Raw genomic sequence first — 24,423 nt, forward strand, 5'->3', positions numbered from 1 at the left:
TTGTGAGGTCCTGAATGCAGGGCTCACGGTGATTAAGTGTTTTGAAAGATTCAGCTCAGGGGTTAGATACTTAGTTGTGATGTTGAGGCTGGAATGAAAGCCTTGGAAATGCATTACGTCAATGGAAAGGCCCCCACAGGGATAGCACCGCAATGCTGTTTGCTGTTTGTATGTTTTTTGGTGTGTGTGTGTGTGTGTGTGTGTGTGTGTGTGTGTGTGTGTGTGTGTGTGTGTGTGTGTGTGTGTGTGTGTGTGTGTGTGTGTGTGTGTGTGTGTGTGTGTGTGTGTGTGTGTGTGTGTGGGTGCATCATGCATCTGCGTGTATTACGTGGGAGATGGCAACAGGTTTGTGTTCATCTGCCGGCTCCCTGTGCCTGGTTGCCATGGCGAAGGAGATGAGGAGGGGAGAGGGTGTTTTGTGGTTCAGTAGGTTCAATGTAATTTATAGCTACAAGCAAAAAGAACAAGATCTGATGTTTCAAGGGTTAAGGCCTGCTGCGCTTGCAGCATACTTAATTGTCCTCTGACCATTTTTAAAGTGCAAATGACATCAGTGGTGGGAGAACAAAACGGATCCGGGAATAAATCGCCTGTTGTTGTTGAAGATCCCATAGAAAAAAGATTCGAAACCACACACGGCTCATCTCCTCTCTCTGGTGGAGAGATCATGTAGTGCATCTGATGCTTCATTTGTTTCGAAAAGCAGTTATCAAGACACTTTATGAAACTTAGAGGTCGTGAGATAAATTCATTCATTGAGTGTTTAATGTTGTGGGTTCAGTGTTTACTCAAGTAATTCTACTTGGTTTATTTATATTTACATGATATATACATAAATATACATATAGATAAACTCCTCAGACTTGGTCAAGGTGTTTGTTACCCAGTGCCTGCGTTCCATCCGGCGGATCTGATGGCCTTTTGGTTATCTGTAATGAAGATCTAAAACGGAGCCACCCATAAACTGAGCGAGAAAAGATGAGTGGAACAGGAACTGGGTCAAACTGGGTCAGATTGGCGTGATTATTTTTGATGATGATTGACAGATTATTTGTGTGGATAACCTATGCTCCTAAAATGGCTAAAACTGCTAATTAAGCCAAAACAACATGGTAAAATGTCTTCTGTTCTGAACTGCTGTTTAAATCCAACCTGAGAAATCGTTATATAGAGACAGTAACACTATACAACTTGATGAGATGTGTCATTCTCATTTTAAATGTGTAAAACATCTTAGGTGCTTTAAACAAATTGTATTTGGTGGATTGTGGTGAAAACGGCTATTGCTCTGATGAAGGTTGCAGGTTCGATGTGAGGCAGACGAAGGTCAAGCACTACATCACCGACCATTTCAGGTAAGGGGGAAGAACTTAGTCCAGAACACTTTGCCCTGCTGTGAGGGTCTCGATATCAAATGTGGCAAATCATTGTTTCAATTTGACCACAGTGAAAAAGTTTTCAGTTTTGGTTTTTTTTTTTTACATTTTATTTTCATTTTTCACAAATATTAAAAGAAATACACAAAAAAAGATGGAACATTCCCCTATACACATGTAAAATCAAAACATGTATAATAAACCCAATATGAATACAGACACCAAAATGTATTATTTGAAGACCCATTCCCTTCTTTTGCATCATCTCATTTCAAATAATGTCCAAATATGGCTCAATATTTTTCCATCTTTGTGCAAAAATCTGTGTCACGAAAGTGTTTTTTAAATTTTTTTAAATCTTTTTTGTATTTAATCATTCTTAGGTGTATGAAAATGAAATGTGGGACTTGTTTGCAAAATATGGTTCTGTTAAGGAAGTGAAGATTATCACATACCGAGGCGGAACCTGCAAAGGGTGTTAAGGAAAAATCGTTATGTTCATGTGGATTCTCACTGGTAATTTTTAGAAAAAAATATAAAAATCTATGTTATATTAAAAAAAAAAATTGAAAAAAAAGTTGTATTTCTTTGTTTGTAGCTATGGATTTATGTACTTCAATGAAGAAGTCAACATCCAGTCAATCATTGAGGTGAGTCGATATTCCTCAGTGGAACGGTTGTTCCAATCTGAATGTTTACAGCAAACAAGAATTGTCTTCCTTTTTTAATTTAATTTTCTTTTACTATAGCAACGGATTTGTTTTATGGGCCAGAAACTCAAGCTGGGCCCTGCATCATGAAAGGACGGTGCTCTTGTATGTTATTATCATGGGTGTTTTTCCTTTTTGATAACAATATGCTGTTATTGAATTAACTTGATTTTCTTGGATTGCTTGCTTTTATTTTTCATAAGGGGGACCCTTGCCTTCCCATCTGGTTGGTCCAAGTCCAAGAGTAATCCCCCCCCCCAGTACTTCTACTGTACTTTTTGTTCACCTATGGGTGTAGGGGTGGCACAAGCACCGCCTTCGCCCCTTTATGAACGGAGGCAGCCCGTACAGTCAGGTATCTCACATTGCAGATAAACACAGACATGCCATTAGGAATTCTTTCTCAGGTGGCAGGTGATATCTCTCGGCAATGGCAGCCTTCAAAAACATTAGCTGTTGCATTGCAGCTTTTGCAAAATACATTTATCCAGATCGATGACATTGTTTAACTGTTTCCAGCATACAGTACCCTTGACTGTACTCTCTGCTCAGTTCTATGTATGCATATGTGTCTCCTCTGTTTGCAGCCATACTCCTACAGTAACAACTTTGGAGAGGTCATGATGCCACAAATGCCGATGAACTACACACATAATCCCTATGCGTACCAGGTACGTATACACTTGGGCACTGGCGCTCCAATTCAGGAGCCGCATCCTACGCAACGTCTCCCAGGCACCGCACATAGGCTACCACATGTATACAAGATGTCGGGTTCAGCCTGGTTTAGGTCCACCTGTCCCTGCTTATTCCACAACCCCCACTCTGCTGTAGAAGCAAGCCCAGGTTCATTTTGTGCAGGCTTGTTTTGACAGCTCCTCCACGTCCATGGACGATGCACCAGAGGACACTGTCTGTCAATCAGGAGATTAGAGTAGATGACAGTAAAGTTATTTTTAAGCAAGAAGAAAATACATACATTTTGAATGATGGATTTTTCCCTGTATCACATCCTGCAATGTTCTCCCACTGCAATGCTCATGTTCACCACTAGATGGTGCTGTCTGGTCTATATAGACACGAACAGACAATGGGGAGTCGTCCCCTTGACTATGTTGGCTTGTTAAAAACTCATCCCCTCTAACAGAGGACTAAATTGTGACCAAACACAAGGATTATGGCTACTTCTTTAATGGACAGAGCTGTACGTATCCAAATTGATTTAAAATCAATCATATTCCAGACAACAATCAGTCACTACAATTGATATAAATTTCCTGAAATCAGGAGTAAAGCCAACAGCTCTTATTTAACTATTTTGGGAAATTGTCCCACAAGCCACAACGACTTGGGAACAGGCTGCAGCCTTTGCCCCACAACCTGCCCATGTCAGCATTACATGACCCAACAGTGAATACTTAAACTCCCTAATTGAACAAAGCTGTTTTTTTGGTGTGTGTGTGTGTGTGTGTGTGTGTGTGTGTGTGTGTGTGTGTGTGTGTGTGTGTGTGTGTGTGTGTGTGTGTGTGTGTGTGTGTGTTCGCAAATTGATGGCGCTTCAAATCTTCTGTCTTTGTTTTGTGGCTGCTCCCATTTTTTCACACACTCTGGGATCATGAAATATATGGAATTGTTCTCGCTAGGTTTATATTGTGTTTCCAGAACTTGTGGCTGGTGGATTGAGGTGTCCAGACCATGTTGACTGCGATGTAACGGACTGCTAATGAAACCGGTTCCAGGTAATTAGGAAAGCCTGGATTCCTCTGCTGTTGTCACCACCACAATCCGTTATATCTATTTCTGGTTTCTGTTTTCTTGTCAGCATCAATTGGGGCAGTAAGATGAAGGATTTGATTTGAAGCAGGGTGCTGTGTAACATCTGTTTGGGCGGAAAATTGCAGATTGTCCACTGTATACTAGTTTATAGGACAGGGTTTAAGTCCACTTGCTGCTGGTCTTACCACAAAGCATTTTACGGAGCTTTCATGAACACAATTTACTTTTTATTGTTTTAGTGCTCATAATTCAAGTTTTAAGATTTGAGAATATTCACTTTGGTGTTTTGGATGTATATCACTTTGGTTTTCTTTCTTTGAACCAGTGCACATAGGTTTATGACCTTGCCCTTGTGGCCTGCTGTGATGGCCTGGTGTTGACTCAGTAGGTTTGTTCAGAGCCCTCGGGTTACCTTGTTCAGATTGTGTCGAGTGTTGGTGTTTTGATTGTTTTTGATAATAAATAAATGTTGAAACATTATAATTAAAGTCTGTTAAAATGTTTTGTGTTTCTAATCTATTCAAGAAGAGGTTTTCTTAGGGAATTTAATGGTTTTGTTGCACAGCATCAGATGGAGGAACAGCTTCTCCCAGACTCCACAAGCTTGTCAGTGGCTGCCGGGTTCCAGCCAGGGTTGGATTGCCTGTCTTCACTGGGAACAAGCCCATCATCTAAGGCACAGGGTGTTTTGTTTTTATCACAGTCCGATGGTGCGACTGGGCTCCCCAGGGTGCCCTGTCCAACATTTGACCATCTACCGGCGCCACCCCTTCTAGTCAGACGTTTCTGAATTATGAATAAGTCTGGATAGCTCCTTATGAAATATGGATTTTCCAAAGGAGACATAAACACCCCCAACCCTATAAGCTTGATAACACTTCAATTAAAAAAAAAAAAAAGTACTTTAAGGGGGAACATCTGGAAATGTGAGCATGTCTAGGACATCTTATAAACCTCATTCATATGTGCGCCGCTGCTTTTTAAATTAATACTGTAATTCTAAGTCTAAAACAGGAAACTTGGTTTTCAAGGAGTGTGCCAGATCGAGTCAGTTGCTCATGCACACCATTTCCACCCTCTCCAGGACCTGGGGCCTCATCTACAAAACATTGCGTAGGATTCCTACAAAAAATGTGCGTGCACCCCAAAAGCTGTAAATGGCGTGTGCCAAAAAAGTTTGGTTCGTTAAAACTGTGCGTACATACATCTGCTCGCACTTTCCCTTCGTAGATCACAGTCCACCTGGAAGGTTGCACAGTTCATATCCCACCCTTAACACACCCACTTTCTAACAAAAATGGTCAATGCAAAGTGCCTTGTCAAAATTTTTGCATCCCAATCAGCCTGCTGATCGCCGGCATTTGACGCTAAATCCTGACAGAAAAGACGAGGAAAAGGAATTTTACGGAGAGCGAAATAGTCATGGGGAAGGTGTAGGTCAGGAAAATGATAAGGAGAATGATATAGTGGCTTCACTAATAGAAGAAAAAGCAAGTGATCGGCAACCTCGTCATCACCATTGGAAATAGTGTTAGAGCCACAGAGCGATCACTGCCGAGGAAAATGTAATTTGATCCAAAATCAGCGAAAATCCAATATATATTTCAAAATTCCCGTTGAGTTTTCGGTATGTGAATAAGAGACTTTTTTGTGTGTCTTGGGGTGTTACATATGTGTGCCGACTTTCGTAGCTCTAGGCCTATTAGAAAAATTCTGATGTTAATCTGTCTCAGTCTATTTTGAAGGTGGTCACAGGTTGAGCGGAAAGTTCAATATTGAGGTCAAGCAGCGCCCTCTGTTGATGCATCACTGTACCTTCAGTTATGCCGGTCCTTTCCTCCAAGCTTCGAATTCTTGTGTTTGCCCATTTGTTCGTCTATATCTGCCGCTGCTGTTTCCTGTCTTTCAAGAGACATTTTTGTGTGGTTGTGGCCCTCTTAGTTTTCCAGCAGCGTTCCCATTTGCTCTGGTTGGCCCCTGTCGCTCATAGCATCTGAGCTAGCGTTAGCCGGGCTCTTGTTTGCTGGCGCTTCTGAGTTTCGTGGACATCGTACAGTCTTTCTGTTCTGTGGACGGCAATTATTGTTGTCTCTGATTTAATAATGTTGTCCGACAGAGCATAGCTTCTCTGACTGTGCTCCGTCAGAGAAAAACTTTTCAAACAGACAAATAGTTAAACCTGGGAAAAACAAGTGTCGTCATACGTGGGAACATACAGGGATACAGATTCTTTTGATTGTGTGGTGAAACTCTTGTAATAAGAAATAGGTTGGCATTATTTACACTGTGTTGAGTATTTTAGCCCTGAGCTGTTGTTCGCAGGGATAACATTTTATATCAGACACTCGAGTTATATTTAAAGACGTATCGACAGATAGCGAGAACTGCCTGAAATGCTCAGGGGTGAAGATGTACAGCATATCTCTTAGGATTGCTTCTAAACCTGCAGCACGATAATCTGCGTTTTTAAGCCTCCCCATTGGTGTGTCCATAACTGTCGGGAGGTTTGGGGATGTCAGCCCTGAGCTCCTGTAGTGTTTTATCATTTTATTCCAAGTATGCAGCGAGCGTCACATGATCGTTGCTCCCAGCTTCCTCATCTGGAAGTTTTTCCTCAAGTGTCACTCAAGCTTACAAACTGTACATACATACTCGACTGCCAAAATACTTTTTTCTGGCCATTCTTTGTATTTTCAGAAAATGCTTCTAATCAAAAATATGGCTCCACTGGCATGTTTAACATTTAACTTTATTGTGAATTACACTTCCAAGTGTCAGCCTTAATTTTGTGCAGCTCAAGCAAACGTTAGTCTTGTAACACATGGACCAAAAAGGGGTCATGTAATCCTGTGCTGCATCACAGTCACATCAACACCATAAGAATGAGAGATAAATGTGGACACAATTTACCTTTTTATGTTAAATATTGGAAAAACATAAACAAATCAGTTATAACAGTTTAATAAAATGCAACTATGAAAAACTTTCACATATCAAAACCATGACGGAAAGTAGTGAAAAAAAGAACACAGGGAGCTGTTTGGAACAAGAAAAACTATTTATTTTAAAGAAATACGGAAGGAACTGAGTTAAATTGCAAACACCACACAATGAAAACATTGCAAATTATTTTTAGTGAAGCTGCTGATAATTCACAAATTACCACTGGTCCCTAGGTAAATCGAATCCCGTGCAAATAAGGCATAAGCTTGAGAATGGCCACTATATTCATTGTTAGTGATGCAGTCATCCTGAAACAAAAATAACACACCTAATGTCACAGCCGTGGTAAATGGTGTGTGACTTCCTCACCACAACACATAAAAAACAGCATTAGTGCTGCAAAACGGATGTGGCAAAACTCCCCTCTGTGGAGACCACTTAAAGAGACACACATACATACATTCACTCTATAAGGTTTGTGCAACATTAGATCTGGAATGTTCAAATCATGACATTTACACAATGTATTAGTTAATCAACTTGTAAATTACCCATTTGGGTGTTGATGTTGTTTACATTTCATTTTCTGACATTTTGCCATCACTTGTTTTGCTGCTGCTTCTTTGGCGGCAGTTTTCGTCAGAGTAGCGTTCCCCTCTATGAATGTCCAAGTATGGATGCCACTTCTCCGATGGAGTACATGATGACTTCAGACGCTGCGGGTACAATTAGGATTACAAACATGGACACATGCAGGACTGCCCAAAAACACACTTTTCTTTCTTACCTTCCACAGGGTTCCCTCTGCTCTTATTAATTTATATCCAGCAATGAGCGGGATCCAGATAAGAATCAGTCCAACCATGCCCCAGCCCAAAGTTTGGCCCCAGACTGGGTACTGGATATTTCCATAGACAGGAGGGACTATGGTCATCAAAGACCATACCAGGATAACCTACACAACAAAGTCAAAGATGCACAAAAATTCAGTATGTTTGGTGTCAGTAACAATGATATCCTGATAGGGAGTTTTCTTTATTCTATTAAGTCACATGAAACCGTTAACTATTAACAGCAACTATTAACACTTACTTGACAACTGCAGGTGAAGAAAAGACCTCACAGTCACTGGCAGATAGACTGATTAATCCCCTAATTTTATTTACTGCAAAATACATTGTCGTACGGAAATATGTAGTCAAATGTTAAATTGATTTCAGCTTCTAAATCATACTTACTTTTCATACAACACAACAAATAAATATGTACATATTCAGATGGTCTTACAGTAAAGCGCAATATCAAAATCATAATCACCACAATGATGAGGGGGCTAATGACGAACCAACAAGCTCTCCACAATATCCAGAAGCAGAAGCTCTTTTCTCCAATCATCATCTCAATGTCTTTGATGAAACGATTTACACCTGTGATGCATAGAAAGTTCACTCAGACTTACTTTTCACAATGACGCTAATACCAATCAAGCAATTATTCATCTCCAAGTGTGAAACTGTAGAACAGAAATTATGATGTGATTTTAACGATTCCTTTTATGGATATCACACACACACACACACACACACACACACACACACACACACACACACACACACACACACACACACACACACACACACACACACACATTTTGGTTGAATTTGTGAGCTTCGCTGCATATTATTTACCATATATGTAGCAGAAGCCAATTATCTGCGCCAGAGTCAAAATGAGGATCACCCAACCACCAATGAATTGGTCGATTAGAGATACCCAGTATATTCCTGCCTGTGTCAAACACACAAACTCGTTTTAACACATTATGAAATGAAGTAGGATACGACTATCAGAATTATCTTTATCACTTCTTGCAGACTTACTGTACCTGGGTAACACAGGGAAGGCCCAGGAGGAAGACGATGGCATTTAACAGTATAGTAAAAGTGGCACGTTTGGATTTTAACATAAGCGGGAAGGTATCTTCCAAACAGGTGATAATCATCTCTGATGATAAGAAGATGAGTGAGGTCAGTGATAAGTACAAATTCAATTTTTCACTAATGAACAATGTTCATTTTACAATAAGATTAAAGAAGAGCAACTGTTCAATGACATTGTTATTTATAGAGGGTGTTAGAGACAACCATCTTTTCTTTTTTTTTCAACAGACAAAATATGAGAACAACAGTAAAGCAGATAAAAATCTGACCTATTAGTACAAACATAGAGTCCAAGCCAACATTCGCGAGCATGAAGAAGAACATAATGGACCACAGTGGGGAAATGGGAAGCTTGGAGAGAGCATCTGGATAAGCGATGAACGCCAGACCAAATCCTGAACAAAAAGTGGATAAAGGTAAGCCTGGATAGCGTTTTGAACTCTTTTGATTTACAAAAAAACAAAAACAAAAGATAATGTGTGGTATAGGTGACCGACCTTCTTGTACTACTTCTGAAACAGGCTTTCCATAGACGTGAGCCATGTGTCCCATAGTTGAAAATATGGCAAAGGCTGCAAACACGCTGGTAGCTGGAGAACAATGAAAATAGTGTCAGAATAATCAATGTGGAAATCCATTGCTCTATTTCACTCTAATGAACCTTTCCACATCTAAGAATAAATCTTTCAAAATATTCAGCAGACATTTGATGGTTTCTTGAGATGCGTTTTTGATGTCACCATTTGGGAAGAACTAGAGTAAACATTTTTCAATTTTAAATACTATGGCTTTGATATTTCAATATAATATTTGCAGAGGTAAGCACATAATTAATCAGAAAGGAAGTTTTGTACCATGGTTAGCAAATGTCACAATGACTGAGTCCAGGAGCATGTTGTTGTGGAAGTTACAGTAGGAAGACAGAGCTACAGTTCCACCCCATCCAATAGTCAGGGAATAAAATGTTTGGATTGCAGCATCTTTCCAGATCTAAAACAAATCATCCATGATTTAAAACATGAATAGAGTAGAGAATGCAACACATCACCAAAGAAGAATGTATCGCTCATTCTGAAGTGTTTACTCACCATGAAATTCTTTTTAATCACTGTGGAATGGTCAAACTGAGTACATAGATTTTGGACACTGTATTGTGAACAAAGAAAGTTTTGTCCTTACCGGCACTTCGGTGAGTTTGGTCAAATTGGTTTGGGAACCAACATAGAAGTCGATTCCATCTTTTGCTCCCTCTAATGTCACACTTCTGATCAGCAGGATGAGAATGATTACATATGGAAATGTTGCTGTGAAATACACAACCTGGAAAGACACAATGCAGCGATATGAACACCAAGCATGTTAACTGACATCAGTGCCATGCACTGGCTCAAATTGTAAAGCTGTGTACCACACCCCTAATGGGTAAGCCTCATTAGATTCAGGATAGCAGTGGAAACTGGATATGAGGTGGATGTAACTGTACTTTGCCTGATGACTTGATGCCTTTGATGAGTGCTGCAGAAACAAGTATGGAGCTCAGGAGCAGACAAAGAGCCAGGTGCCAAATGACCGGTCCTGTTTCATCAAGACCACTGGATCTCTGCAGAGCCACAATGCTGCGGGGGAAGAAAGGGACACGCAACATCAGCAGTATGGTAAGCATGTACACGTTTGTGTGTGTTTGTGCTCATGTGATTTTTTTTTTTAATGAGTGTGATGTTTACTCCCAATACTGTTCACTTGGACTCTGCACTGGAAAGGTGGTTGCATTCAGTGAAGAGCAACTGTTGTTTTCCTGTGTCCAGTTAACCAGTAAATCACCAGACACATTACAATGCACTGAAAGAAAAGATGAACAGTTTGCATGGCACTGTTCAATTATCTTCTGACAATTGAAGACAATTAAGGTCCATTCACTTTAACAAAGTACAATTCACGTGGCATACAGTATATGATAGAGACAGCTACTAAAAGGTACCTTTCGGTGTGGTGCTACAGTTACTGTCAGCCCAGCTGAAACAGTCAGACCAGGGCAGAGGAAACTGCATGGAGGCGAACATGTAGTACAAGCTATAGGCAATGATCACGTTGTAGTACACTGAAACGAATAAGTTGACCAAAACCATTGAAAAGCCAGCACCTGGAATGAAAAAAGATTAAGACGCAATTACTAAGAATAGAGTAGAATAGAATACAATAGAATACAATAGAATACAATAGAATAGAATTACTTGATTATTCCAGGGTAAATTCTTGTAATAGTTCACACAGAAAATAACAGAATAATTCTTCAAAATTTAAGATGGGGTATCAAGTGTCATACAAAAAGGTGCGTTTGCCTCATCGGTCAGTCTACCATTGATATTCTGAAGAAGGGAAATGTGGAGCAGTATTTTTGGACTGCGACACTGACCGGGTCAACTCGAGGAGTTGACCCGGCAAGGAGGGAACAATATTGCAGACTGCAATATTGAGTGTTTCTCACTGCAATTGGACAAATCTACAGACATGAGTGACTCTGCCCAGTTGTTAATTTTTATTCCGATGGTGTTTACTGATATGACTGCAAAAGGAGAGCTGCAGTCAGTTTGCCGGCTCGTGTGCTTGAGGCTGGCTATCAGCAGCTACTGTCCAACTATGCATCCCTGGCTGATTCGATTGTACAATATGAGTTCATGCAGTAATGTAAGGTACACCAACATATGTTGTACAAATAAAGATTACTCAATATTTAAAAAAAATAAAATAAATGCAAGTTTTCCATTTTATACTAGGTAGATTATTTTGACTTGATTATTTTAAAAGTAACTTGCATGCTGAAAGGTGCTCTGCATGATACGTTATGGGTAAATCATGTGTGTCCATAATCTGGCTTTTAGGCTCACCTTGTAGTATTGGTACTGCTCTCCACATGTTGACCGGCCCCTGGCTGCTGAACTGACCAATAGCACTTTCCAAGAAGAAGAGAGGTGTTCCACATAAAAGCAACATAATGAAATATGGAATAAGAAAGGCACCTGGTCGGAGGGATAGAGACATGTTTACATTTTCCCTGGTGTCACAATGACATACTTCTATTACTACACCAAAAAAATATATATTTTTTTCTATATGATGCCAAATAGTTACCTCCTCCATTCTTATAAGCCACATAGGGGAATCTCCAAATATTTCCCAGACCAATAGCATAGCCGATCAAAGACAACATATACTCTGTCTTGTTGGTCCAATTCCCACGCTCTGGATTCTCATCACCATCACTTATTTGAGATCCCTGCCAAAAACAGGTTGTTACAAGTGTACCTCGCCTATACATTTTATAAACATTAGTCTAATAAGTTGAACCAACAATTTTCAATGGAATACAGCTTCGCCGATAATATAATCACCAGCCAAACACAACGCACAAGAAAGCATGTCCAGGATCCCCAGCTCTGTGGAGTCTGCAGTGAAACTGTTCTTTCTGTCATGACTTGGGTTTTTTGGAACGTTGTCTTACAGCAATAATTCACTTACCTTGATGTAAACAAAGTTTATTTAAGATGATAACAAACCTGTTCAGAACAAATAGGAGGATAATCAGACTTTTTTGAGCCACATTTCCACATGTTGCCTTGTCGGTTTCTGCTGCACGTCTGAATTCACTTCCTCCAACCTGGAAAACAGAAAGGCAGGGCTGCTGCCTTCAGGCAATTTTGATTTCAATAAAAAGGATCAACCACTCACTCGATTAGTTGACTTCTTCTTAGACAATGCAACCATACCTGCGTACATTTTAACAGCGTTTGTTTGGCTAAATGTCTACAGTAAACTTAGGTATTTTCATGTTGTTCTTTATTGCAGCACAAAACAGTGACTCAAAGTCAATCTAGTCTTTGTACATTGCGTGAAACCTCATGAGCTATCTGTTTTTTGTCACAGACTTGTTGAGCACACAAGAAGTGTATGTTAACTTAAAAAGTAAACATCCCTCTTTTCAATATTTGGATAAGTCCCTTGAAGAGCAACTTTTCAGACGGACGAAAATCGTGCTGTTTGTGGGAGCCTCGAGACTGAATACTATGTAATAGTGAATAGCAGTACTGACAAATGAATGTGAAATACAGCAAAATAGCCATGTTTTGACAGCTTAGTGCAGTCCATCATTACCCATTTCTTAAGGGTTTTTGTGTTTGTTTTTTTCCGAGATTAATGTTTACAGATTAACAGTTTACAAGTTTGCAACATATTGCTTATTCCAGTTCTTGGTGCAGTTTACCTGAAGTTTGTCCAAACTTTACTTGTTTTGTTTTTTTAGCACTTTATTGGCTTTTTATTTGCTTGTTATATGCATTTAGGAATTTAATGAATTTACTGTTGCCATTAGACGAAGTGCAGAGTAATCATAAGGCCTAATTAAATGGTGAGATATGAAATTTGGAGTTTTTGCTGTTTCACTATTATGCTGTTTTTGCTAAAAAATAATAATAATAAAAAAAGGAGATTGGAGTTATCTGCTTTTGGGGAAAAAAACTGAGATGTAAATGAAACAAATCTATTTTAAATAAAGCTTTATTTGTTATGTCATATCTTCTTAGTCAAAGCCACGGAACTTTGGTTTGATTGATATCACCTGGAGTAAATAATAAGGATAAAATATTTTAGTTATCTGTTTTTGCATATGAACTCTTCAAGTACAACACACACACACATACACACACACACACACACACACACACACACACACACACACACACACACACACACACACACACACACACACACACACACACACACACACACACACACACACACACACACACACACACACACACATGCATGCACAATTCATCTTTACAAATAAGCCCTGTTGAGTTATTTTTTTCTCCCTGTTAAAGTAAACCACCATGGCCATGAGGACAACTCTGAAGAGACATTGACATTTTCCAATGATCAGCTCATAACCTCTACATAAACATAACATTATGTACAGGAATGCATTGAATGTGAATCATGGGTAGGCAAATGAATTGTTTTATTAATTTGTTTAAATGTTATTTAATTCATATTAAATAGGGGTGGCTGCAGCTCCATTGGTAAAGCGGTTGTCCCCCAATCAGAAGTTTGCCGGTTTGATTCTTGTCTCTGTCTGTCTACATGTCAAAGTGTCCTTGAGCAAGACACTGAACCTGAAACTGCTCCCAGTAGATGGACCAGGCACCTTGCATGGTAGCTGCCTCCATTGTGTGTGAATGGGTGAACAGGACTAGCAATGTAAAGTGCTTTGAAGGCTGCTCAAGCAGTGGAAATCCATTTACCATTTTTTATTCACAAGTTAATTCACAGATATAACAATCTTAACTTCAAATATTCATATACCAGAAAAATTATCATAGAGTACAATGCATTACCAAACAGAACAAATTCACACACTATATTGCAAATGTTCTTGCATTTCTAATACAGAAATAGAAAGCCCAAAATAATATTCCACTATTGAGATCAAAACTGAAATGTTATGCTTAACATTATGTTCATTTTCTATCGAAATGTTTTCACTGTAGTCTTTAATATGAAAATACTTTGGGATATTTGTCAGAGCCAAGCATCTGAGATCACATTCACATCAACTTCTGGCCTGTTTTGGTGGTTCTTCCTCTGTTGGGAGTTGTGTTTTGAGTAACGTTCCCCACGATGGACGTCCAGGTAGGGGTGCCAATCTTCAGATGGGGAACACAGCAACTTCAGACGCTGGAGAAAGTGAGCAGCATCAATTTAAACACGAGAGGCTGTTTACCTGATGCAGTATAATATACTGATCACCCATAATCCTACAAACCTCCCATAGGTTTCCTTCTGCTTTTATCAGCTTATACACAGCAACAGCAGGGATCCAAATGAGGATAAATGTAACCATGCACCATCCTAGAGCCAAGCTCCAGTCTGGGTACACAACGCCACCATACGAAGGAGGAACAAAGGATATCACCGACCATACGAAGATCACCTAAACAAAGACATGAAGTTCAGCGGCTGCTGGAGAAGACAGGTACTGGTTGTTTTTTTACCTTCGTTTTGATTTTGATTTGAACAACCACATACACAGTGCATTTGTTTACACATTTTACAATTGCATTATTTGTAATATTTTCAGCTGCCGTTATTCAGGCAGTATTGCATAGGGACAGAAAATAGTATTATCAGTAAGTCATTCTTAAGTCAGCAGCAAACACATCATAAGTGAAGTAAAAACTAAATAAACAATCGGCTCGGGGTCCCCCCCCAGAAGAGCGAGAGGAAGTTGCGGGGGAGAGGGATGCCTGTCCCCGCAACGGACTACGCAGGAAAGAAGATGGATGGATAAATAAATAAATACATTTTTAAAAGTGGAATGGATGCAGTGCGGGGGGATCTGGGTGTCAGGAAGGTTGCTGAGTCTTGTGCGTGTGTTAGAGCATGTTGAGTTGAGTTTTAGTTCATAGTGGTATGACAGGTCTTCCATCTCCCAATTCTTTTTGCAGCCTCAGAGAATATGTCAGCTATTCCATTTAGAAAACTTCTCAGGCTTTCTCAAGCCACATATTGTGTGTTGGGGGCTCCAGTTTTCCCTGTTTAATTGTAATACAATACTGCTACTGTTGTCAGAATTTGTGGAGGGAGAATGCAGGCGGGAGAGGGTGTAATCTGCGTATCCTGAAGTTGTCCCTGCTGGTCTCAGGCTCTTCTTAAGTTTTCTGTGGCGTCCCCCTCTTAGTTTACTATTGCTATTATTACCTGTTGCTTTTCTCCCAGTATTCGCTGAGTCAGGCTTCATTGTGATCGTTCAATCTCTTTATCCAGCTGGAATGCTTCCTTCAGCAGTTTGGACACAGTGGTGGGAGAGCGAGATCCAGGCTTTCCGGGCACTTCAATCATACCGATACGTCCACTTTGCATCCGCCCCTCTGGGTCTTCATGTCTTTCTTTTACATTGTCCACCTGCTTTGCGAGCTTGACGATGGTTGTTTGCAGTCACCACTTCATCAGACACGGCCGACTGTCCATCCTACACTCCTTGGACATTAGCCTTCAACTTGTTCACCTCTGGGCTAGTTGTGGCAACGTTTGAAATGTACGTTTTTTTTTATGATTTATTTCCTGCTTAATGGCAGCAAAATCACCTGTTATAGCCTTTGTCAGCTCTGCTCTTGTAATGGAGGTTATGTCTCTAGCGTTCACTGGAATGGTTCGCGGCCCAGTGTGAAGCAGATGGCATGCAGGTCAACACCTCCAAATCTGAGTCCATGTTCTTCTCACAGAAAAGGACGGTATGCCCTCTCCAGGTATTGGGGGTGGACCTTTCCCAGGTGGAGGAGTTTAAGTATCTTGGGGTCTTACTCACAAGTGATGGGAGGAGGGATGATGAGATCTGCCACCGGTTCGGACAGGCAGTTGCAGTCATGCAGTCACTGTACCGGACCGTTGTGTTGAAGAGAGCTGAGCCATAAAGCAAACCTCTCTGTTTACCAGTCGGTCTACATCTCTACTCTCACTTATGGTCATGAACTCCCTTTAGAGGTCCACCAGGCACGTTCAACTGGGAGGAGACCTTGAGAGTGGCCCAGGATTCGCTGGAGAGATTATTTCTCTGACTTGGCCTGGGAGCGGCTCTGGGTTCCCCCAGAACAGCTGGAGGACGTTGCAGGGGACAGGGATGCCTGGGCTTCTTTGCTCTCTATACTCCCACATCAACCCCAAACGGACTAAGCGGGAAAGAATATGGATGGGTGCATGGGTGGATGCATAGATGGATGGACATATCTTGACTGTCATGAACATAGAATTAGGTATTTGTGCCATCTAAATATTAGATTTGTGATGATTCTGTAGGCGCTCCAAAGATTGTGTCCTACGCCGTGGCCAATTGACTAGTTTATGTATTTTTTAACATGGTTTTTCAACATTCATCAATACAAGCAACTCGTTGAAAATCCCAAAACATACACAATTTGTGGGTTTGTACTCACCACTAAGATAACAGGGGTGATAAAAAACCAACATGCTCTCCACCAGAGCCAGAAAGCAAAACTCTTGTTTCCAATCATCATCTCTATATCTTGAATAAAACGGTTCAATCCTGTAAGAACAGAATAAACATGCCAAAGTGTGAGGGTTTCAATTACTTATATAAGCTCATTAAACAAATTACAATCATTATGTTTACCGTATAAGTAGGAAACACCAATGGTCTCAAAGAGAGCCAAGATAAGCAACACCCAGCTGGCAGCAAAGTTGTCGATTATTGTCACCCAGTATATCCCAGCCTGTCACAAACAAATACACATTTACACAGTAGTGGTATACATAGTAATGCATGTATATTAATATATATTGTGCTTGTATATAGTTAATGTAAAAAAAATAAAACATTTTTAATTGAAATACAACTGAAATATTACATGGATTGTAAGTACATTGACATTGCCTGTCATTTGCCAGTTGGCTTCGACATCTCTTCCTAGTTTGTTTTGCCTTTTCTCTTCCATTGTTTGGACTATTGCTGCATTGAATACTTTCATGTTATTTAAGAATACCTGTCTGTCAACCAAGAAACCTTTTAAAGGCAAGCCCTGTTTCCTGGTTGTGCATTTAAATTTGATGCAGACCGTATCATGTCAGATCAACAAATATATGGAAATGCGTGAGGCCAACAGGGATAATTTTAACAAATGCATAGTACATTTTTTTATAACACTGTTTTTTGGAAAGGTTTCCAGTCTGCACACCTCCTCAAACCTGATCTGTTTCTTACTCATGTTGACACTTGTCAACTACTTCTGTGTCAGAGGACTGCAATACAAAGTTGCTCCAAGGCAAACTTACCCTTGTGACACACGGCAAACCCATGAGATAGAGGAGGGAACTTGCTGCTAAAGTCAATAAACCACGTTTCGATTGGAGGATTTCGGGAAACATGTCAATCATGCAGGTCGTTATTACCTCTAATGACAGAGAAGATAGATTTCAATACTTGAGAATCAAATGCAGTGGCATTATTGTTTTAAATAAAATGTAGCCATAGACCAAAATCAAACCTATTCCTGCAAACTGAGAGCCCAGACCAACAGTCAACATCATGAAGAAGAACAAAATGGACCAAAGCGGAGAGATGGGAAGCTTCGACAGAGCATCTGGGTATGCAATGAAAGTCAGACCAAATCCTGAAAATAAGAACAAAAAAAAAGCAATCACAGGTTACCATAAGATTTTACCTAGCTGGTGCTCATGTGGTTTGTCTCGCTGACCTTCATCCACCACTTCTGCAACAGACACTTTGTAGATGTGAGCCATGTGACCCAAGATTGAAAATATTGCAAAGCCTGCAAACACACTGGTCCCTACAAAGAGAAAGGAATTGTGAATAGGTGCGATTGAAAACGTCACTTTTTAAAGCTTTATATCAAATATGAATCATGAGCTTACCACAATTAGTAAGTGTGATCATAAGTGTATCCCTGAACACATTGTTGTGAAAGTTGTTATAAGAACAAAGAGTTATGACTCCACCCCAGGCAATACAGAGTGAAAAAAAGATCTGTGTTGCAGCATCTTTCCAAACCTAAAACACACAGTGACACCTTTCATCAACAGATTATTATATGTACTTGTTCAGTGTTTGGACAAAGTAAGCTATTTACCTCTGCTTCTGTCAGCTTAGTCAAATTGGACTTTGAACCAATGTAGAAATCAATCCCCTCTTGAGCACCCTCCAGTGTCACACCTCTGATCAGCAGGATGAAAATCACCACATAAGGAAACGTTGCTGTAAAATACACCGCCTAGACAAACAGCAGAAAGGTAACTTTGTGGGGGGGAAAAGTAGCAACTTGTAGTATTTCAAATCATTAGTGCAACATACAGTAGAGCAGTGGTTGCCAACCAAGAGGGCCTGAACCCCATATGGCCAAAGATTCATCGAGGGACAGGAATCCCTCTTGATTTTAAAGCAGGGCTGTCAAACATAAGACCCATAGGCCAAAACTTGCCTGCTATAATTTCAAAAACATAAATTTTTCTAAAAAAACGCAAACAAAACATTCTTCACACTAATGGACACAACGCAACACTGAGGCCTGAGCTGAGATATTGATGATGATGCCTTAAAGATAGGTACACTGTTGCCTCGCCTGTATGTATAGAAGAGTCAGTGATATAAATAATATTTACCCATAATCAAAACTAAATCCCATTACAATACACTTCTCGAATGTTATTCAGCATGCTTTATTGTGATCACAAGAAGCTTTCTTTTACAACTTATAATTCAAAAACAACAAACACATAATGAACAAATCAAATAGTAATAGAAATAATGCCTTGCCTTAATTGAAAATCAAAATACAACAAAATAATAGCAATTCTTTCAGGTTTTGTCGGGCAAATAAATGAAAAATATCAATTACTGTTTTCAACAACTTTGGTTTTAGGAAATCCAGCTGTAACAAAATATATCTTGCTGTTTTTTTCAAGGAAACCATGTAAATGTTCAAACAGTTGTCTCACAAAGACACAAGTTTAACAACCATTTTGCAGGCAGATTAAAATGCTGCTTATTCCATTTATGAGCATAGTAGAGACATCCATAGTAGACTGGACAAAGTTTATAAATCAAAGTCCTGGATGCTTCGAATAGGATATGAAATAAACAAGTTTGGGAAAAGGGGGACATTTGGCCACCATACACAAAACTGAAAATTATTGCAGCATCGTTTTAGCATGGCATAAAAAAAAGTAGACATGAACCATCTCTGCGTGGTCAAATATTTTTGGTCAGTAAAAGAATGCATTAATAACTGTTTCTGGGTTGATGGGCAAAATGATGCAGAAATTGCATGGTATTTTTTACTGTGTTGATGTCAAAGAAGGTCACAAGAGTTCTTGTTAATTAATTGTTCAAATTGATGCATTTGTGTATCACATACACCACAACTTAAACGTTCTATAGAACTGCAGTCACCTCTATTGCTCCCGAGTGTACACCTTAGAAGGCTTAGATGAATGAAGAAAACAATCAAACATAATTTTACAATTATTGGCCCATTGTTTTAGCTGAGCATTCAAAAATGATCCACAGTGCCAATGGCATTAGAAAGATCTACAAGGTTAAAAAAAAAAAAAAAAAAGATTAGAACCCAGAAATAGCAGCTAAAGGAAGGGTGTTTAACACTTTCAATGCGGTGGCACACTTTAGCCAGACTGAAATCTAACAAAGAGGTCATTTTAACACCCCCCCATTTTAACATTATTTCAGTCTAATATTTCTCCCCTTTAATGATACTAATTGATTTTGTATTATATATTGTTGGAAAGCCTGATTAGTCACCTTTTCAACAAGATATCACTTGTAAGGATCATGACTTTTATGGAATGAGCAACACAGCTACACATGTGGGTAGCGCCCCCCCAAAAATGTGCCAAAATCCCCTGTAATATTCTCCTGTTGGTATTCACTCTTGGTAAGAGTCACTTGGTGTTTTGGATGATTGCAATCTCCCACAAGAATAAGAAAAAAAAAAACCACCAACAACAACAACAACACATACAGGCCATTGTTTTCGCTATATTCATTTTACACTGTCAGGGACCTCAGTAGCGTGTAGAAGATCTATACACAGCCACTTGGCACCTCCTCCGCATGCTGGACGCCAACCTCGCCACATTTTGCTGTGGGGTGGTATCTCATTCTGCAGCCAGGAGTTCTTTTAGTTGAACCAATATTGTTGTGTTGGTCACTGTGGCATGTACAGCATGTCCAAACTAATTCCACAAGTGTCCAATTAGGTTGAGGTCTAGACTCATGGCAGGCCATTCCATCCTCTCCATGCCCAAATTCTGAAGGTAGTCTGTGATGATCCTGGCTCTGTGGGGGCGAGTGTTGTCATTCAGGAAGATGGAGTTAGATCCCTGAGCCTGGAGATGTAGAATCGCCTCTGGCTCCAAAATCTAATTCCGATACCTTACTGCATTGAGATTGCCTTCAATGATGACAAGTTCTGTTTTGCCAGCGATGGAGATCCCGCCCCAAAACCATCACACTGCCCCCATTGAACGATGTCACGCAACCTGTGCAGCAATCTACATAGCAGTCTCCACGCCGTCTCCATACTTTGATCCCGCCATCCAAATTCCGCAGACAAAACCTTGAGTCATCACTAAACATGACGTTGCCACACATACTTGTATTCCGCTGTCAGTGCTGTCGACACCCGCGCAAACAGGCCTGACGGTGCAGGCCAGTCATTGCAGGCATCCTGGAAGCCTTATAAGTCTGAAGACTGGCCATGTTCCTCTCTGTATGATCAGAGATCTGTCTGCGGTACCATCATGCAAATCTTGCCTCTAAATCTCTGGAAGAAAGCCTACGGTTCCTCAGCTAAGCAAGTGTTTTCCTGTCTTCCTGGGATGCCCATTTCTTCCTCTGTCTTTGACTTCACCAGTCTCAAGGAACTTTGTCCTACGTTTGGACATGGTACCAGGGCAGACCCCAAATAATGCTGCCACTCTACATTCCAGAAAACCAGCTTCCAGTTGCCTTACTGCAGGGGCCTTATCCTGAAGGTACAAACATGGCATGATGATGCAATCTGGACAAAGTTGCAGCACCCAATTCGGTGCAAATTAGATGCCAGTCACACACCTGTGACTGATACACACCTGCCAGCACTTGCAGCTCAAAACAAGGGTGGAAACCAACAGAAGAATATTGCAGGGGATTTTGGCACATTTTGGGGGGGGGGGCGCTACCCACATGTGTAGCTGTGTTGCTCATCTCATAAAAGTCATGATCATTACAAGTTATACCTGGTTGTAAAGGTGACTAATCATGCTTTCCAATGATATGTAATACGATACTCGTTAGTATTATTAAAGGGGAGAAACAATTGACTGAAATAATGTTTCCAAACTTTTATTCTCTATCCCTGAAGGACGTAAAACAGTTGGAAAGATTCTGATATGAGGGGGAATTTTAACTAACTTTGCCTGATGACTTGATGCCTTTGATGAGTGCTGCAGCAGTAATTGATGAGCTCAGAAGCAGACAGAGAGCCAGGTGCCAAACTACTGGCCCTGTTTCATCAAGACCGCTGGATCTCTGCAGAGCTACACGGCTGAGGACAACAAAGACAAACAACCATGTAAACAACCACTGTCGTAGGGCGTTTGTGCGTGTGTGTGTGTGTGTGCGTGTGTGTGTGTGTGTGTGTATGTGTGTGTGTGTGCGTAATGATTCTTACTCCCAATACTGTTCACTCGGGCTCTGCGTTGGAATTTGGACTCTGTCAGATGAAGGACACGTTATGTTTTGCTCCGTCCAGTTGGCCACTAAAACACCACTGATATTACAAGACACTGAAAGAAGGAAAAGAGTTGCTTGCAGTTCCCATTGTGGAGTGCATTTTCACAGTAGCCTGAAAGTAGTATTGTGCTGATCAGGCTGATGAGACAAGAAAAATCAATTCATGTAAATGCACTGTACACCAGTGGGGGCATTAAGGCAAAAATGTGACGCTTTTGGTGGAAGTTCCATTTTTACTGAAGTCCTCCATTTGCTCAAACATAAACGATAAATGTAGACAGTCAGCACACAAGTTCTAGAAATGTTTCAAGTAGAACATGATGTGCAGATCCCACCTCAGAAGCTTCTGAACACTTCAGCATACAACCCCACAGACACAGCATTTCTGTGGGTAAAAGTTTTATCCCTAAACTAAATTGTGACACTGTTTCCACCGGCTGAAACACGCAAAGTTCCCTGGATGGTTCCTCTGGTCAAAATGCAACCTTTATTATTCATATTGACATGGTGAATGGTAACTTGCTCAAATCAGCGACGCAATCAACTTGCCAAGGACAGAAAATAGAATGAGCACCTTTCTGTGTGGTGCTGCAGTTACTGTCAGACCAGCTGAAGCAGTCGGACCACGGCAGAGGGTTTTGCATGGAGGCGAACATGTAGTAGGCAGCGTAGGCGATGATGACGTTGTAGTAAACGGATGCAACCACACTCACCATAACTGTAGCAACACCAACACCTGAAGAGTCCATCAGAAATCAAAGAAACACTCACAAATAGGCATTTCTTTAATAAATTTAAAATACATACTATGACAGGAAGCAGGTGAATTACTTCTCTTTTATATCAATACTCACTTGCTTTAATATGTCACTCCTTGCCTCTGTGATTTTATTGTTCAACTGATTGCCATTAATGGATCTGCCTGTGTTGTCTTAAACCTGTCCTGCTAAGGTCTACTTGATGTGGTGCACAGTAAAGTGTACACGCACATCCTGGCTCCTCATCTTTGACTCTACCTTACAAAATTCCACAACGCATCCCATGTCACTTTGATCCTGTGTCTGCGTTTATTATTATCTTGTTCTATCCTGATTTTTTTTTTCATTTTCAATTTTTTGGTTTGTTATTGCTGCCATCTTTCTTCCATAAAGATTTATATGCTGTGTCTATATCCGATTGCTGTTGTGAATAAAGCTTGGATGTGATGACAGACAGTTTTGTTCTGCTGAATACAGTCACCATGGCACAGTCATATAAGACTGTTTCCAGAAGAGAGAGAGGGATTAAGATGAGGTTAAAAGTCTTAGATAAAAGAATTTATGGACAAGGATCAATATAACTTTATGCTCACAAATACGTGAACATAAAATAATCTTGATCCTTGGCAGGTTAATAGTTAACTATAGTTGTCCATTAACCTGCCAGTTTCATCAACATGTGACACACACTGATCCTGAGTCTTACCCTGCAGTAGAGGCACCATTCTCCATATGTTGACTGGACCTTGGCTGCAGAATTGACCGAGGGCGCTCTCCAGGAAGAAAAGAGGAATTCCAGCCACCAGCAACATGGTAAAATAGGGGATGAGAAAGGCCCCTGGTGGTAGCACAGCAAGGTAAAAAATATTAGAATTAGTATTGTGATATCAAGTAATGGCGCATGCATTCAGGATTAAACACTGATATACCTCCTCCATTCTTGAAAGCCAAATATGGAAACCTCCAGATATTCCCCAGTCCAACAGCATAACCTATCATAGAGAGGATGTACTCTCTCTTGTTGGACCAGTTTTCACGCTCAGTGTTCTCGCCTCCATCATCTGCACTCAGGTCCTGCTCAGAAAAGTAATGACACTTTGTAGACTACTGAAATGTGTAAATTGTATCAGCAGATAATGATATGGAGGGAAATAAAAGAGTTAGAGTCATAATACACTGAGAGTTATTACGAAAGCTTAAATATTCCCAAAAAGATGAAACATTAGAATAAAATTTCAGATTTATGAATGCATGATGAAACAACATTTTCTATATGTTTCGCAAATAAAATGAATGAAGTCATGGTTACATTATATATATTGTAAATCAAGTACGTGATATAGCTCATTTGCATTCTTAAGTAGATTTACACAGAATTTTTTCACGAAATATTTGGTGAGTCATTTGAAAAAATATCTTTATCTGACTAAATGTCGAGACATACATGATCCAGTTGAAGTCCAAATAAAGAAGTTTGCATTCATACCTGAGTGTCCAGTGCAGGATTTCTTAAGATTAAATCCTTAAAACTGTCCAAGCTGTATTTCTTCATATTTTAACTGCTTCCTCAGAGCTTATCATTCCTTTATAATACCTTTTATATAC

The 24,423-nt window shown here is 40.1% G+C and overlaps 3 protein-coding genes across 3 annotated transcripts; 1 reads left to right on the forward strand and 2 right to left on the reverse strand.

The window, feature by feature from the left end:
• Positions 1 to 978: 978 nt before the first annotated feature.
• Positions 979 to 3,769, forward strand: LOC308108286 (deleted in azoospermia-like; the record flags this gene model as incomplete). Its single annotated transcript, XM_080461115.1, is given in 7 exon segments — positions 979 to 1,008; positions 1,760 to 1,851; positions 1,975 to 2,026; positions 2,324 to 2,413; positions 2,415 to 2,441; positions 2,674 to 2,757; positions 3,749 to 3,769. Coding segments are annotated over 7 exon segments (396 nt in total).
• Positions 3,770 to 4,910: 1,141 nt separating this feature from the next.
• On the reverse strand, positions 4,911 to 12,507 carry LOC308108287 (sodium- and chloride-dependent neutral and basic amino acid transporter B(0+)-like; the record flags this gene model as incomplete). Its single annotated transcript, XM_080461116.1, has 15 exons — positions 4,911 to 4,961; positions 7,593 to 7,760; positions 8,123 to 8,232; positions 8,494 to 8,593; positions 8,691 to 8,809; positions 9,015 to 9,140; positions 9,243 to 9,335; positions 9,600 to 9,735; positions 9,925 to 10,065; positions 10,229 to 10,361; positions 10,470 to 10,584; positions 10,724 to 10,885; positions 11,631 to 11,762; positions 11,875 to 12,019; positions 12,472 to 12,507. The coding sequence occupies 15 exons, from the start codon at positions 12,505 to 12,507 to the stop codon at positions 4,911 to 4,913; spliced, it is 1,767 nt and encodes a 588-aa protein (XP_080317242.1).
• A 1,519-nt stretch (positions 12,508 to 14,026) lies between these two features.
• On the reverse strand, positions 14,027 to 24,423 carry LOC308108021 (sodium- and chloride-dependent neutral and basic amino acid transporter B(0+)-like). The gene is made up of 15 exons (XM_080460670.1): positions 24,305 to 24,423; positions 23,748 to 23,892; positions 23,525 to 23,656; positions 22,635 to 22,796; positions 21,999 to 22,113; positions 21,740 to 21,872; positions 18,402 to 18,542; positions 18,187 to 18,322; positions 18,009 to 18,101; positions 17,799 to 17,924; positions 17,587 to 17,705; positions 16,928 to 17,027; positions 16,731 to 16,840; positions 14,564 to 14,731; positions 14,027 to 14,475 (listed from the first exon to the last, which is right to left on the reverse strand). The coding sequence occupies exons 1-15, from the start codon at positions 24,368 to 24,370 to the stop codon at positions 14,320 to 14,322; spliced, it is 1,902 nt and encodes a 633-aa protein (XP_080316796.1). The 5' UTR covers positions 24,371 to 24,423; the 3' UTR covers positions 14,027 to 14,319.

The sequence above is a fragment of the Lipophrys pholis genome (assembly GCF_963383615.2).
Source record: "Lipophrys pholis genome assembly, chromosome: 4".
NCBI classification, from domain to species: domain Eukaryota; kingdom Metazoa; phylum Chordata; class Actinopteri; order Blenniiformes; family Blenniidae; genus Lipophrys; species Lipophrys pholis.